This window comes from Coenobita brevimanus, chromosome 73 (assembly GCF_032717465.1).
Source record: "Coenobita brevimanus isolate Jiangsu-jjx chromosome 73, ASM3271746v2, whole genome shotgun sequence".
Classification (NCBI taxonomy): Eukaryota; Metazoa; Arthropoda; class Malacostraca; order Decapoda; family Coenobitidae; genus Coenobita; species Coenobita brevimanus.
Genome location: NC_137026.1, coordinates 35,751,449 through 35,768,297, shown reverse-complemented (window position 1 = coordinate 35,768,297; position 16,849 = coordinate 35,751,449). Strand labels below are relative to the sequence as shown.

General features: G+C 45.4%; 1 protein-coding gene across 1 annotated transcript in view; it reads right to left on the bottom strand.

Annotated features, from left to right (window-relative positions):
• Nucleotides 1–16,849, bottom strand: part of LOC145407533 (uncharacterized) — a 100,580-nt gene that overhangs the window by 22,823 nt on the left and 60,908 nt on the right. Inside the window, exons 17-25 of the mRNA XM_080278457.1 lie at nt 11,710–13,662; nt 11,335–11,427; nt 9,493–10,800; nt 8,414–8,489; nt 6,370–6,404; nt 5,861–5,917; nt 4,619–4,833; nt 4,006–4,082; nt 2,968–3,050 (exon numbers count right to left, since the gene is read on the bottom strand). Of these exons, the coding sequence (XP_080134583.1) occupies nt 2,968–3,050; nt 4,006–4,082; nt 4,619–4,833; nt 5,861–5,917; nt 6,370–6,404; nt 8,414–8,489; nt 9,493–10,800; nt 11,335–11,427; nt 11,710–13,662 (3,897 nt within the window). The remainder of the gene's footprint in view (nt 1–2,967; nt 3,051–4,005; nt 4,083–4,618; nt 4,834–5,860; nt 5,918–6,369; nt 6,405–8,413; nt 8,490–9,492; nt 10,801–11,334; nt 11,428–11,709; nt 13,663–16,849) is intronic.

Sequence of the window (16,849 nt, the reverse complement as noted above, 5' to 3'; positions counted from 1 at the left end):
CATCATCATCACCATCATCATCATTACTGTATCACTGTCATTACCACCATCACCACGCACTTTTCCTTCCCTCCTCCATTTTACCTTCCCCTTCTCCTCCTCCAGCTTTTACCTCCTCTTCCTCCTTTCCCTCAAAAAATTAGTCTTGTTCTTCTTCTTCTTCTACCTCCTCTTCATCTTCTTCTTCTTCCTCCTCTTTTTGTACAACTTCTTCTTTCTTCTCTTGTAAAAATACTTCCGTTTATTAATTGTTCTGGTGACTTTTCTCCTCTTCCTATCTTGTTGCTGTTGCCCTTCCTCTTCCTCCTCTTCCTCTTCTTCTTCCTCCTCTTTTTCTTCCTTCACTTCCTCTTCCTTGACTTCCTCTTCCTCCTCACCGTATCTCCTCATCATCATCCAACGCTATTGACGACTCTCTCTCAAACAGATCACTTCTTCCTTTTTCTCCTCTTCCTTCACCTCCTCTTCTTCCTCTTCCTTCACCCCCTCTTCCTCTTCCTCTTCACAGAATCTCCTCGTCATCATCCAACGCTATCGACGACTCTCTCTCAAACGAATCGCCGGACATGCGCGCCACCTGAGAGCGACAAATTACCTGGGGTCACCTGCCTCTTAATCACCATATACCCGCTCATTTATCGTTACCTGGTCAGTTATCTCGTTACTGGAGCGTCGGTTAGTTATCAATCTTTATTTATTTGGTGTCTTTATTGTTCAAAAAGATCCGGGAAGCATTTTTTTTAAGCAAGTGTTACGAAATGAAAATTCTGAGTAAAATCAGGGAAGAGAGTAGGGAACTATAATCTTTTTAAAATTATATGTGGTTATAGATTTCTTTTTTTAATGCAAGGAAGAAGGAACCAAAGGCCAGAAACTGCAAGATTGTTCCTTAGAAGACAAATATAAAGGTAACTGAGCCAAATTCAATCTTATGCTATTAAATCTTAGGCTTACCAGTGAAACCAACAGAGGAAATATAAGGCATCATCAATACTAATTAATAAAATAAAGTGTGGGCTGGGGGGAGGGCAGTGAAATGACAGGGGACAGGGTGACGTGGAGGCGATTTGTTCGTGGCCACCCCTTATGGGATTAAGGAGTCTGGCAATAGATAGATAGATTGAAATACAGTGCTTTTCAATATTTAACACAAGATTCAAGATTTACTAACGCAATACAGTGTGGGCTGGGGGGAGGGCGGTGAAGGGGCGGGGGACAGGGCAACATGGAGGCGATTTGTTTGTGGCCACCCCTTGCGGGATTAAGGCATCTGGCAAATAGATAGATAGAAAGAAATACAGCGTTTTATCAATTCTAACCACAATATCACTGCATCACTTACGGTCCTCGCTGGCTATAGAGAGAGACAATAAGTACTTTACACAGAAAAATGAACTTAATCTGACACACTGAACAGATACTCTGATCTTGCAGTGACATGAATTTCTGACCAAACACCAGACAATAACCAACTTAGTCTCTGAAATCTTTATCATACACGTAAAGACAAAACTCAGAATTTAACAGGGAGAAGAGAAATGCAATGGAAATAAATGAAGAGTGTGTGATATTAACAGTTACCTACAAAAGCACTAAGTTACTATAGCAAAAAGGGGAGGGGGGGGTATGCAGGCAGGTAAGCAGGTGGTATGACAGGTAGAGAGCAGGTGGTGATGACAGGTAATTAGCAGGTGGTGATCACAGGTAATTAGCAGGTGGTGATGACAGGTAATTAGCAGGTGGTGATCAGAGGTAATTAGCAGGTGGTGATCAGAGGTAATTAGCAGGTGGTGATCTCAGGCAATTAGCAGGTGGTGATCAGAGGTAATTAGCAGGCGGTGATCAGAGGTAATTAGCAGGTGGTGATCACAGGTAATTAGCAGGTGGTGATCACAGGTAAATAGCAGGTGGTGATGACAGGTAATTAGCAGGTGGTGATCACAGGTAATTAGCAGGTGGTGATCACAGGTAATTAGCAGGTGGTGATCACAGGTAATTAGCAGGTGGTGATCACAGGTAATTAGCAGGTGGTGATCACAGGTAATTAGCAGGTGGTGATCTCAGGCAATTAGCAGGTGGTGATCAGAGGCAAAGAGCAGCTGGTGATCACAGGTAATTGGCAGGTGGTGATCATAATAGCAGGTGGTGATCACAGGCAATTAGCAGGTGGTGATCACAGGTAAATTCTCGCTCACAGGTGTAGAAGCCGAGAGTACGAAGCAGGCAGATATTAAAAAAAGCAGAAGAAACGCAAAAACAGCCAAATTCGATAACTCACGCACAAATAATCAAGACGCAAACGAAATTCCATACTTCAAGCGTCCACAAAAAAATCGGTAAAACATTATATGAAAGAAAAAAGAGATGGATGAGGAAAAGAGTGGAAAGGAACAGAGATGAATCAGGGCGCGCACGCACACACACACACACACACACACAGACAAAACACAAGGGTAGTCACATCAAATAAGGCACAAACATATGAAAAACCGCAGGAGATAAAACATACAAAGCAAAAAATAATAATAATAATATGGAAAAACAGAAGCAAGCAAATTAAAACAGATACCAAATTACTAAAAATGAACTTTAAAAAACTTAGAAAATATTGATACAGGTAAATGGACAGAAAAATAACTATAAGTGTTGATGAAGGTGCAGATAAAAGAGATAAAAACACACCTGCCTTACACCTGCCCTACCTACCTACTTCCTCTCCACACCTGCCCTACCCACCTACCTCCTCTCCACACCTGCCTTACACCTTCCCTACCCACCTACCTCCTCTCCACACCTGCCTACACCTTCCCTTTTCACCTACCTCCTCTCCACACCTGCCCTACACAATTACACACCTCCACACCCACCTACCTCCTCTCCACACCTGCCCTACACAATTACACACATCCACACCCACCTACCTCCTCTCCACACCTGCCCTACACAATTACACACCTCCACACTTACCTGGGGGTCAGAGGTGTGGGTGGAGGTTGGAGATCGACCCAGGAAATTCTCTTTGCCTCGTCCAAACAACTTCTTCTTGAGAGCTGCGAGAGAAGAGAGAGAGATGAATGGACTGACAGATAGATAGACAGATAGATAGGGAAGAAGGAGGGTGGGAGAGAGAGCAGAGAAAATGTGGCTGGAGAGAAAAAGAGAAGGGAGAGAGGAGAATGTGAGAAGGGAGGGAGGGGAGGAAACGAGTACAACAGCTGATGGGAAAGAGAGGTGACTTAAAAGAAAGATTCAAATAGATAAACAGATTCAATGAGAGAGAGAGAGAGAGAGAGAGAATGTGTTAGACAGGTACACAGATGGACTGAGATAGATGAAGATGGATGGATAGATATATATAGAGGCATCTGAACTACACAGAACAACAATAAACCATGTCTTAATTCCCTAACGACCCTTAATGACCAATTACACCAAAAGGACTGTCATTAACAACTCATTAACCATCTACATCAATTAAATAACTCAATAACCACATCTAATAGGGGTGGGTGGGAGACTGAGAGGGAGGCCTTCAGGTGGTGGCACTGATATAACTGGTCGGTGGAGCTGCCTGGTTATACACACGTGCCTCAACTCCCTCCCTGTCCCCTGAAAGGTCGATGGTGGACTGCAGGAGAGGGCAACTTCAGCCTGCACTCCACTGGGTTCACGTTACCGATTAGGCTTGGGTCAAATTAACAAGAACTAGGTCATCATCCATCTGTAACCAGCTCATTAACCATCTATAATTAAAACCATCTGTAATTAACTACATCATTATCCATCAATAACCATCTGTAATTAACTAGCTCATTAACCATCTGTAAATATCTGCAATTAACTACGTCATTATCCACCTGTAACTACCTGTAATTAACTAGCCCCTTAACCACCTGTAACTACCCAACAAGCCCATGAACCATCTGTAATTAACTAGCCCCTTAACCACCTGTAACTACCCAACAAGCCCATGAACCACGCACAACGAGGTCAAAGGTCACTCACCGCCGTCTTTCCTGGGACTCTTCGGGTTCTCTTCGCTGGGTTCACTCGTCTTTTTAATCCCGCTAAAAAGCTGGAACCTGAAGGGAAAGGGGTGGGTTAGGCTGGCTTGGCTTGGCTTGGTTTAGGTAATAATAATAGTAATAATAATAATAATAATAATAATAATCCATCCATCATCCAATCCTACACTGCCCCATAATAATAATAATAATAATAATAATAATAATAATATAAATATAATAGTAATAATAATAATAATGATAATATTAACTCCTCATTATCATCATTATTTTCATCATACTCCTCCTTATCGTCATTAACTCAATATATATTCAGATAGATAGATATAGACAGATAGATAGATAGACAGAGATGGATAGACATGCAGACGGACAGACAGACAGAAAGGATAGATATAGAAATAGATAAAGATGGATAGAGACAGATGGATGGATAGATAGTCAAATAGGGATGGATAGATACTTTAGATAGATAGACAGATGGATTGATGTAGAAAAAAAGAGATAGACAGAGAGATAGACAGATATAGACTAATAGACACAGACAGACAGATGGATAGATAGAGAATTCTTCCTCCTCCTCCCGCACTCACCTCTTCCCAACACCATTCTCGTCCTCCCTCTTCTTCTTCTCCTTGATCTTCTTCACCCCATCCACGTCTACCTCCCTCCCCCCCTTCCTCACCTTGTCGAAGAAACCCCCAATTTTCGAGGTGGGGGTGGTGGAGGTAGGGGGGGTTGGGGGGTGGGGGGCAGAGCGCTTGTTACGACGTCCGCCCAATGAGGAACTTGATCCCATACTGTCATACTACAAACAGAAAGGTGATTAGTTAAGTATTATGTAGTTAGGATTAGGTGTGTGTATGTATGGGTGTATGTGTGTGTATGTAGGTAGGTATGTGTGTGTATATGGATGTATGTGTGTGTATATGTAGGCATGTGTGTGTGTATATGTAGGCAGGTGTGTGTGTATATATGGATGTATGTGTGTGTATATGTAGGCATGAATGTATGGATGTATGTATGTGTGTATATGTAGGCATGAATGTGTGTGTATGTAGGTATGTATGTGTGTGTATATGTAGGCATGAATGTGTGTGTATGTAGGTATGTATGTGTGTGTATATGTAGGCATGAATGTGTGTATATGTATGTATGTACTAGATGTATATTAACTATACGTCTGTAAGTATATATATGTATGTACTGTGTATGTATGTATGTATATATCTACCTATTTATTTATACACTGAGACATACACAGGTAAAGGAGAGAGAGAGAGAGAGAGAGAGAGAATGGGTCAAGAGGCGATGGCAGGGATGTTTCACGCTTATGTAGAGGGATTTAAAGAGAGAGAGAGAGAGAGAGAGAGAGAGAGAGAGGAAGGGAGGGAGGGAGAGAATGTGAGAGAGAGAAGAGATGGAGAGAGAGGGTGGGAGGGGGAGGGAGAAGAAGAGAAAGAATGGGAGGAAAGGAGAGAAGTGATGAAGGGGAAGGGAAGGAAGAGGAAGAGGGGAGGAAGGGAAGGAAGAGGAAGAGAGGAGGAAGGGAAGGAAGCGTTGAGGGACGAGAGGAAGAGAAAACGGAGGAGGGAAAATGGAGAGAGAAGGGAGGGAGGAAAGAGAGCAAGGGGAGGGGAGGGGAGGGGAGGGGAGGGGAGACAAAAGGAAGGAGGCGTCACTGTCTACCTGCTTAATTCTCTCTCTCTCTCAAGAAGGGAGGGGGAGGAAAAAGGGGAGAGAGAGAGAGAGAGAGAGAGAGAGAGAGAGAGGCCTATCACCAATAAACCCCCATTTTCTATTTCAAGGAGTAACTCAAGGAATCTCAAACTCACATCCTCCACCTCAAACACATCGTCGAGGGATTCAGAGGAGGAGAGATGGGGAGGGGGGGATCTTTGGGCGGGGGAGGGGGGTGTCCTGGCCCTCCCCCCTCCCTCCCCTCCCTTCCCCCGCTTTATCTTGTCGAACAGCCCCCCCGTCTTCTTGGTCGAGGGTGCGGCTGGGGTAGACTTGCCAGGGCGTGTTCCGATAGACCCTGTGGAGCCCATGTCGTCGATCTGGTGGACAGATAGATAGATAGATAGAGAGATGGATGGATAGATAGATACAGATAGATAGATGGATGGAGAGCTATAGATACAGATTTGCAGACAGATGAATGTATGGATGATGATGATGATAATAATAATAATAATAATAATATAATAACAATAATAATACACCAATAATAACAATGAAACAATAATAATAATAATAATAATAATAATAATAAAATAATAAAACAAAAATAATAATAATAATAATAATAATAATAATAACAATAATAGAACCCTTCACTCACCTCATCAATCTCAAACTCATCATCCACCGAGTATCCTGTGGGGGGAGGGGGCGTGGTCTTTGGTCTGGGGGGGGACTTTGGGGGGGACTTGGCCCCTTCCCCCCTCTTCCCCCCCTTCCGCACCCTGTCAAAGAACCCCCCTCCACTTTTTTTGGAAGAGGGGGGAGGGGGGGCGCTGGTTTTGTGGCGATTTTGTCTGAGGGATGTGGTTGAGCCTGTGTTGTCAGCCTGTATGGGAGAATTAAAGATTAGTAGATGGATAGATAGATAGATGGAGGGAGAGAGAGATGGATAGATAGATGGACTGATAGATAGACAGTGACATACATACATAAATTCATACACAGACTGAATGCTACAGGAACAGATGAAAATACACACACATACAAACATACACAGACATAGTTAATTAGAAACGTACACACACACACACACACACACACACACACATAGATAGATAGATAAATACAATAGATAAATGCATCAGATAGATATACAAACCATACTGGTTTTGAGAGAGAGAGAGAGAGAGAGTCAAAAAGTCTGAAATTATTTTGATTTTGAGAGAGAGAGAGAGAGAGAGAGAGAGAGAGAGAGAGAGAGAGAGTCAAAGTCTGAAATTATTTTGGTTTTGAGAGAGAGAGAGAGAGTCATAAAAATACACTGAAATTATTTTGGTTTTGAGAGAGAAAGAGAGAGAGAGAGAGAGAGAGAGAGAGATGAACCGCCCTCACTCACATCCTCAATCTCCAAATCATCTTCAAGAGGGTCAGGCGAGGTCGCGGTGGGGGGAGGGGGTGACCTGGGGGTGGAGGTGGGGGGGGAGCGAGCCCCCTCCTCCCTGGGGGACTTCCGGCCTCCGCTACTCCGTCCTGAGAGTGGAGGAAAGGGTGGATTAACATGTGGATTAATGTGGGATTTATACAGATTAATATAAGTACATTGTAATCCTAATACGCCTTTGTTTAGTCTGTCTATCTATCTATCCATTCAAATATCTATCTACCAAGCCGTTTTATCTATCCATCTACCTAGCCATTTATCTATCTATCCACCAAGCCATTTATCTATCTATCCACCAAGCCATTTATCTATCTATCCACCTAGCCATATCTATCTATCCACCTAGCCATATCTATCTATCCACCAAGCCATTTATCTATCTATCCACCTAGCCATTTATCTATCCATCCACCTAGCCATACATCTATCTATCCACCTAGCCATTTATCTATCCATCTATCCATCTACCTAGCCATATATCTATCCATCTACCTGGCCAATTATCTATCCAAGTATCTATCTAGTTTAGCCATATATCTATCGATCTACCTAGCCATATATCTATCCATCTACCTGGCCAATTATCTATCCAAGTATCTATCTAGTTTAGCCATATATCTATCCATCTACCTGGCCAATTATCTATCCAACTATCTATCTAGTTTTACCTTCATCACTTTATCAATCTATCTAAGTTATATCTATCATTCTCCTATCTATCCATGTACCTTAGTCAGCTTTACCTCTATATATCTATCTATCTATCATTCCCTTATCTATCTACCTAGCCAGTCTTAACTTTATCACGCAACCCACCTACTAACTTACCTACCTACCTACCAAGCAACTTACGGTACTTACCTACCTGCCCACTTACCAACCAACCTAATTACCGATCAACTTACCTACCTATTAACTTACCTACCAACCTACCTACCCATCAGAGGCTCATTTAACATCATGATAACGATATACCTCACTACGAACAAAGGTAAAATGATAATAGGGACTACCATCAGAGGATAAAGGAATTTCACATCATCAAAAGGACCTACTGGCAAAATAATAATAATAACAGCAATAACAACAACAATAATAATAATAATAATAATAATAATAACAGCAATAATAATAATCATAATAATAATAATAATAATAATATTAAGTCATAATAATAATGAAAATAAAAATTATAACAATTAAAAAATAATAAAAATAATAATAACAATAATCGGGACAAGAATCAGAGGAAAAAACTCACCCTGGTTCGGTACTGGTGAAGATTCGGCTCCCCAAGGAATTTCGTTCATATAACTCATGTCCAGCATCTCAAGGGCCTGTGAGAGAGAGAGAGAGAGAGAGAGAGAGAGAGAGAGAGTTAAAAATCCGCAAACATTTACAAAAAAACACCAAATACCACTACACAATTACCCCCCCTTATTCCATCTATCTATCTGTATATATCTATCTATTCATCTTTGTCTACTCCCTCTCCAAACACCACTACACAATTACCCCCCCTTATTCTATCTATCTATCTGTATATATCTATCTATTCATCTTTGTCTACTCCCTCTCCAAACACCACTACACAATTACCCCCCCTTATTCTATCTATCTATCTGTATATATCTATCTATTAATCTTTGTCTACTCCCTCTCCAAACACCACTACACATTTACCCCCCTCTTTATCTATCTATATCTATCTATTCATCTCTCTCTCTCTCTCCAAATACCACTACACAATTACCCCCCCTTTATCTATCTGTATCTATTTCTCTCTCTCTCTCTCCAGCAATAACCATGCGAAATAAGGGTATCAGTAATTCAAGAGTAATTCCATTTTCATTAACTCATTTCTCTTCAGCTATCGACAAAATGGACTGAATTTCCAGCTTTAAAGTTAGGGATTACAAGTGTGGTGTGTTGTGAGGGGTGTTAAATGGTGTGTGTGTGTGTGTGTGTGTGTGTGTGTGTGTGTGTGTGTGTGTGTGTGTACCATCTTTTGTCCCTAACTGTATTATGAACAACAAAATCTATTACACTATTGTTCCATTCCGAGGTATGGAGCGGGTCGCCTTCAGGGGGTGGTAACGATATACCCAGACTGCCAGTTATACAAGCATCCCACAAATCCCTCCCTACCCCCCACATGGAGAAAGTGGACTGCAGGAGAAGGGAACATCAGCCTGCACTCCACTGGGTTAAGTTTACAATCCCCTCTCTATCCCCCAATGCAAGATAATGGACTGTAGAAGGAAGAATCAGCCTGCAATCCACTGGGTTCACGTTGAGTCTGGGCCACAACAACAACCTCAAGCATCTACGAGGCCTTACCTCATCCGTGCGCTGGGCCAGGACTGCGTTAGGTCGGTCTGGGGTGGCCCTTGCGGACGATGACCACGGGGGAACGGGCGAACACTGCCTGGTCTCGGCTCGCCCTGTTGTAGAGGCTGGGGACATGGGCCTATAGCTCCCTGCATAGTCATAACCATCCAGATTATCGTATTGGTTGACTCCTGGATCCCTCCTTGTGGTGGACTTGTACGTGGGTAAAGGGGACAGTGGGGGGGACTTAGGTGTTGGAGAAGGGGACCTGGGAGGGGACACGACGGGTGGGGACCTCTGAACAGGGGATGGGGACTTGGGTGGGGTTCGGATGGAGGGGATGGGGGACTTTGGAGGGGACCTGAGTGTGGGTGATGGGGACCTACAGGCGTCATAGTAAGTGGAATAGGAGGACCTCTTCTTGGATAAGTGTGGCGGACTTGATCGCCCACCGTACGGACTCTCAGTGGTGGAAACTGCACCAGGTACGTAGTCGTCGTAATCGTCAAAGCACTTCGGGCTATTACCTCGTTCGATGGCACGTGCATCAACATTCTCAATCACCTTGGGGCTGTAGAACTTCTCGATGTACTCCCCACTCTTTTTAGGTAGACGGTAGATGCGCTTGCGAACTTCCTGGTCTTCGATAAACTTCTGGTGCTCCTCCTCGACTACCTTTTCGAACATTGCCAACTTTCCCGCGACAAACACCCCTGACCCCGTTCCCCCCACCTTAGATTTGAGGTTAGCAGCCTCGTAGTTGTCGTTGTACTCGTCTTCGTAGCTGTACAGCTGTTCGTCTGGTGTTCCCCGGGCAAGCTTGGCAATATCACAGCTGCTTCCATACCGTTTGAGACCTCTACTCTCCGCCACACCTGTTAGGGAGGCCAAGACTTTGGGTTTATGGACAACATCATCATCACTACTACTCTCCTCCTCATCTTCCTCATCATCTAGGGAAAACCTGGGGAGAAACCTGTCACTATAGCCATCATTGTTACCGGGAACAGTGAGGAACATGCTCCGGTAACCAGGCACATGGAGATCATACTTTACTTTGTTCTCCCTATCATACGTGTCCTTTGGTTTGGGCGCCTGTGGGGTTGGGGGCTCTACGGAGATTTCTGGGAGGCTGGTGGTACTAGTGGGTAGAAAGAGACTAGTCCTATTCTTGTTAATAATGTTAGATGTGCTACTACATGTTCCGCTACTGATCGACATGCTACTGTGTTCCGAGGTGCTTGTACTATGGTGTCTGGAGTCGCTAGCAGAGGGGATGGGAGCGCTATCCACACTGAAGGTCCTCTGGGTCCTTCTCTCACCAACACCAAGCATAACACTATTCCCACGCAGTGTACTACAAGCACTATTTCTAGGCACGGTACTTCCAACACTCTTCCCTTGCACGGTACTATCCAAACTATTTCCACGTATTGCACTACCAGCTCTACTTCCACCATACGCAGTACTACCGACACTGTTTGCATGTACGGTACCGTCAAGACTATAGCCACGCACAGCACTACCAATTCGATGTCCTTGCGCAGTTCTACCAATTCCATTTCCTTGCACAGCACTACCAATTCTATTTCCTTGCACAGCACTACCAATTCTACCTCCTTGCACAGTACTACTAACGCTAGATCCACCAGGCAACGCACTATCAATACTATTTCCTCGCATCGTACTGTCAAGACTGTATCCACGGACAGTAGTACCAATGCCACGGACAGTACTACTAATTCCACGCACAGTATTACCAATTCCTCGCACAGCACTGTCGAAACTATACCCACGCACAGTACTTCCAATGCCCCTTCTTCGTGCAGTACTATTAGCACCACGCACAACACTACCGCCACTATTTACACCACTGGTAACACAACTAGTTCTAAAGTGGCTAGCGAATCTATGCATACTCTCGCTATTGTTCAAGATGTTGTTGTTGACGGCAGGTTCAACAACGATTCTGGGCTCACGAAACATTGCCGCGTCTCTACTGGGCTCACAGGATCTCTCAGAAACTTTACCAGGTTCACAAAACGTCTCTGAAAGTCTACTGGGTTCAAACGCTGCTTCCCGATCTTTACATTCCTGAGGTTCACATGTCCTGGAATCACTACAGGGTTCATTAAATGTCTTGCAAACTTTACTAGGCTCAAGTAATGTCTCGGATACTTCACTAGGTTCACAAAACGACTCAAACTCTCTACTGGGTTCAAATATCTTGGGGATTCTACAGTTTGGGGGTTCACTAGAGACTGGGCTACTGGCGTCTAGGCTAAAACTACCACAAGCAAGCTTAGGCGGGTCTCTAGGGTACTTTGCCACACAACGATGGAAGAAATCCTCGTTACCGTTGCTCGTGGGGCTGTGATCATCCATGAAGTTCATCGACGCAGAGCCAGACAGTGGTCCGGTGGGCTGAGGTGCTTCTAACTGATACGAGTAACCTTCTGGCTGGTACATCTCCTGCTGATACGATTCCTGTTGCTGGAGCGATGACTGGCGACTGATGCCGTATTCATCGACCGGAGGCTCACTGGGTTGTGTGGATGGGGTTGGGTCTGTAGAAACGCCTGCCAGTTCCGGGTAATCCTTCTCCAGTGCATCTCCGATATAATCCTCGTACTCCTCAGGGGAGAGCATGGTGGTGTTGGAAGCCCCCTGGTCTGCTGTCACACTTGCGGAGGCTCCAGTAGCCTCCTCTTCGATGCCCTGGAGATTCATGGTGTTCCTCTTCTCCTCTGCAGAAGGATCTGGGGTCCTGCAGGGGGTAGCTAAGGCAATCTCCTCTTCAGCCCCCTCCATGTAGTTCTTGGGCTTGTTGAGCAGTAAGTCTTTCCTCTTCCTGGCAAAGTCCTCTGTGCTAAGCGTCTCCTCTCCCAAAAACAGCGGAGTCACACGTCCAACCTCACTCACGTCCACAGCATCCAGGGAATCGACGTATTTCTCCACCTTCTTGGCCCGGTTCATCTTCTTCTTGGGCAGGTTTCGGTTCGGGAATAACTTATCGCGAACTTTGCCCCCGATGCCCTTGCTCTTTGGGTTCAGACTGGTCTTCAACCCTGTCCTCTCATCCTCGATAATTAACTCGTCCTCATAATCCTCCTCCTCATCATTAACATACTCCTCCGCATCCTCATCGACGCCATCTTGACTCAAGGTGACCTCAGGAACCGAGGTCTGTCTATGGTTCTGTAAGGCACTTTGTCCGGCTCCCGCTGCCCTGCCGTTGTGAGGGCCGGGTCCCTGAGCCGCATCATCTAGATTGAGCATCACTTCCTCCTCCCGTGCCAGAGAAACGCCATAACCACCACTCCTTCCCGTTTCCCTCTTCCCACGCTTCACTTTGGGTGATCGAGAAGACCGTACAGGCTTGGCTTTCGACTTCGAGGACTTTGCCTTCCCCTTCCTCGATGGCGACCTTGCTGGTTCATACGGCTCATCCTCAACGACAAACTTGAACTCAGGGTAAGTGGCAGCAACGCCACCCCTCACGTCAGATGGTGCCTGTGTTGATGGCGCTGCTGTTGATGGCTGCGCTGGTGCCAACGGAGTAGACTGTGGGTAACCATCGTCGTCAATTATGAGCTCCTCCTCCCGATCGGATATCTTGCGCCCGCTGGTCTTGGAACCCTTGAAGCATGACAGAGCTGAGGCTTCCTGTGAGTCATCGTCGAATTTCAAGATGACCTCCTCAACCCGACCGCCACTGGGGGAGCTGACGACCCGGCTGCTCCCATGACCGCTGCTCCTCCCATGTCTCACTTTGGATGACCGGGGCGACCGTGTGGGTTTGGCCTTTGACTTGGCGGACTTTGAGGCCTTTGTGTTCCTTCCCCTCCGAGGTGACGCCCGCTCACAGGGATCATCCTCAACCACGAACTTGAACTCCGGGTGGGTGGCACTTGACTCAGCCCTCACCGTCGACGAAACAAGAGTCGTTGGCGCTGACGACGTGGACTGGGGTGGCGACGCATGACCCCCTCGAGGATAACCATCGTCGTCCTCAAGTATCAGCTCCTCCTCACGGTCCGATGCCCTCCGCCCGGTCGGCCTCGAGGACCGGAGCCTTGACTGGGGAGGCACGAGAGGCTGTACCTCGTCTAAGTCCAGGGCGACCTCTTCTTCGGGACCTCCCCGCCTCAGGTCACCAACTGAGCTTGTGAAGGGACGCTGTGAAAGAAGAACTGGATGAGAAAGACAACTCCAGTAATTCTATGGCAAGTAAAACGCACATCAGGAGGTGTGTGTGTGTGTGTGTGTGTGTGTGTGTGTGTGTGTGTGTGTGTGTGTGTGTGTGTGTGTGTGTGTGTGTGTGTGTGCGCGCGTGTGTAATCAACGTGGAAAGAGCCACCTGTCACTTCGAAATAAAAAAATAAAACTCATTCACCAGACCACCAAAGAAAATGACAAGAAAGAGCATTGGAAAAAAAAGTCAGAACTCGATACATTTTTGTTAAATGTAATTAGCTCATAAGATTATAAAGGAAAAAGGAAGACGTATGCTAGTGGAAGAGAAGAGAAAGGAGTGCAGGAAAAGACAGATAGATAGATAGAGAGAGAGAGAGAGAGAGAGAGAGACGATACAACAAGAGAGAAGGGAAAAGAGAAAAAAATAACAAGGGAAATATTATATAGGAAAACATTCGAAAAGAGATAAAAAAAGAGAGAAGTGGAATGAAAGCAAGGAAGAAGTTAAATAAGTCATTAAAAGAGTAAAGAGAGAGTCATTAAAAAAGAGTAGCAGAGAGTCATTAGAGAGTAGAGAGAGGCTGGGTACTTAAGTGGGTGAGGAAGAGAGCGAGAAGAGGAAGAGAGAGAGGGAGAGAGGGAGTATGAAGTCAGGTCCAAGAGGCACTAGAGAGAGAGAAAAAATATATATTCATTTTCAACATCTATCTAATGATGATGATGATGATAATGATGATAATGGTGGTGGTGATGATGATGATGATGATGATGATGATGATGATGATGATGATGATGATGGCGATGATGATGATAAGAAAGGAAGGAGAGGAATGAGAGGAGATGAAGGCTGAGATGAAGGAAGCGAGGGGAGGGAAGAAGGGAAGGGGAGGTGTGGAGGGAATGAGGGGGGAAGGGAAGAAGGGAAGGGGAGGTGTGGAGGGAATGAGGGGGGGAGGGAAGAAGGGATGGGGAGGTGTGGAGGGAATGAGGGGGGGGAGGGAAGAAGGGATGGGGAGGTGTGGAGAGAATGAGGGAGGGAGGGAAGGGAGGTGTGGAGGAAAGGGGGGGAGGGGGAGATGAAGCAGTAGCCGAGTGGTTGAGAGAGAGAGAGAGAGAGAGAGAGAGAGACAGAGACAGACAGACAGACAGACAGAGTGACATTTTGCTAGCACAGGTAAACAATTGAACACCTGATGGTATTTTGGTAATTGTGTTCCTATTACGTCACTGGCGGAGAGGAGGGAGGGAAGGCAATAAGTAAAGGGGAGGAGGAAGAAAGGGAGGAAGGAAGGAAAGATAAGGAAGGAGGAAGAAAGTGAGGGAAGGAAATAAGAAAAGGAAGACGAAAGGGAGGGACGGAAAGGAAAAAGAGGAAAGAGAGGGGAGGATGGAAAGAAGAGGAAAAGGAACGAAAGGAGGGAAGGAGGGAGAGAAACGGGAGGAGGAATAAGGGGAGGGAAGGAAAGAGACACGAAGGAGGACGAAAGGGAGGGAGAAAGAAGAGGAAGGAGGAAGAAAGGGGGCAAATGGAGAAAGGTAGAAACGAGGAACGGAAGCAAGAAGATGAAGGGAAGACATGAGAAGAGGCAAGAATGAAGAAAGACAGAGGGAGGAGGGAAAAAAAAAGATGACAAGATAGGGCGAAAAAAAAAAATAATAAGTGTAAGAGGTAGATAGACGTACCTTTAGACAGACACAGAAAGGCACAGGTAAATATCGGTAGACCAACAAACACAGGTAAGCTAAAGAGAGAGAGAGAGAGAGAGAGAGAGAGAGACAATAGCACACCAGATGTTTTGACATTTGTGCTATTGTTGTGTTACGTCACTGATGAAGAGGAAGGGGGAGGAGGAGGAGGAAGATGGGAGGGAAGAGGAGGGGAGAGAATAGGGAGAGAGGGAAGGTAGAGGGAGAGAAAGGGAGAGGAAAAGGAATGGGAGGTGGATGGGGAAACGAGAAACGGAAAGGAAGAAGGGAGGGAGGAAGAAAAGAAGGGAGAGAATAGGAAGGGAGGGAAGAAAGGAGGAAATGGATGGAAGGAAGTGAGGGAGGAGGAACAAGAAGAACTAAGAATAGATAAAGACGAGGTAGGAAGGAAGGTAAGATATGAGGGGAAGGAAGGAGGGAAGGAAGACAGGAAGGAAGGAAAGATATGGAGGGAAGGAAGGAGGGAAGGAAGACAGGAAGGAAGGTAAGATATGGAGGGAAGGAAGGAGGGAAGGAAGACAGGAAGGAAAGTAAGATATGGAGGGAAGGAAGGAGGGAGGGAAGACAGGAAGGAAGGAAAGATATGAGTGGAAGGAAGGAGGGAAGGAAGACAGGAAGGAAGGAAGGAAAGATATGAAGGGAAGAAAGGAGGGAAGGAAGACAGGAAGGAAGAAAAGATATTAGGAGAAGGAAAGAAGAAGGAGGAAGGGGGATAGCGGAAGGAGAGAAGGAACTGGGAAGAAAGGAAGTACCATAGAGGAGGTTTCTCTCTCTCTCTCTCTCTCTCTCTCTCTCTCTCTATCGGTTTCCTCTTCCTCTCCTCTTTACTGCCTCTAAACACGGCAAGAAAAAAATATTGGAACTTTAAGAGGAGGAGGAGGAGGAGGAGGAGGAGGAGGAGGAGGAGGAGGAAGAAGAAGAAGAAGAAGAAGAAGAAGAAGAAGAAGAGGAGGAGGAGGAAAAAAGAAGAAAAGACGAAGAACAAGAAGAAAACAATAAATATAACTGAAAATAACTAAAGGAAGAAAGAGAAACAGGAAGAAGGAAGCGGAAAATAAGGAAATAGACTCAGATGATGACAAAGTGAGAGAGAGAGAGAGAGAGGGAGAGAGTTTCCGTTTTCTCTCTCCCTCTAATCCAGTTTCCCTTTTTCTTTCCGCTAAATTTCCTCATCTCCGTTTTCTTCCGTTCTTCCATTTTTCCAGCATCCTTCCTTCCTTCATCTCTCTCTCTCTCTCTCTCTCCATTATATATTTTAGCTTCTTCCTTCAACCTCTCTCTCCTTCTCTCTCTCTCTCCTCTTCCTTCTTCCCCACTTCTTTCTCCACCACTCTCTTCCCTCCTTCCTCCCCCCTCTTTCCTCTTCTTCTTCTATCCCTTCCTCTTCCTCCTTCTCCCCCTCCCCATTCTCCTTTCCTCTCTCCCTTCCCTCCCTCTCCCCCCTTCCACCTACCTCCTAACT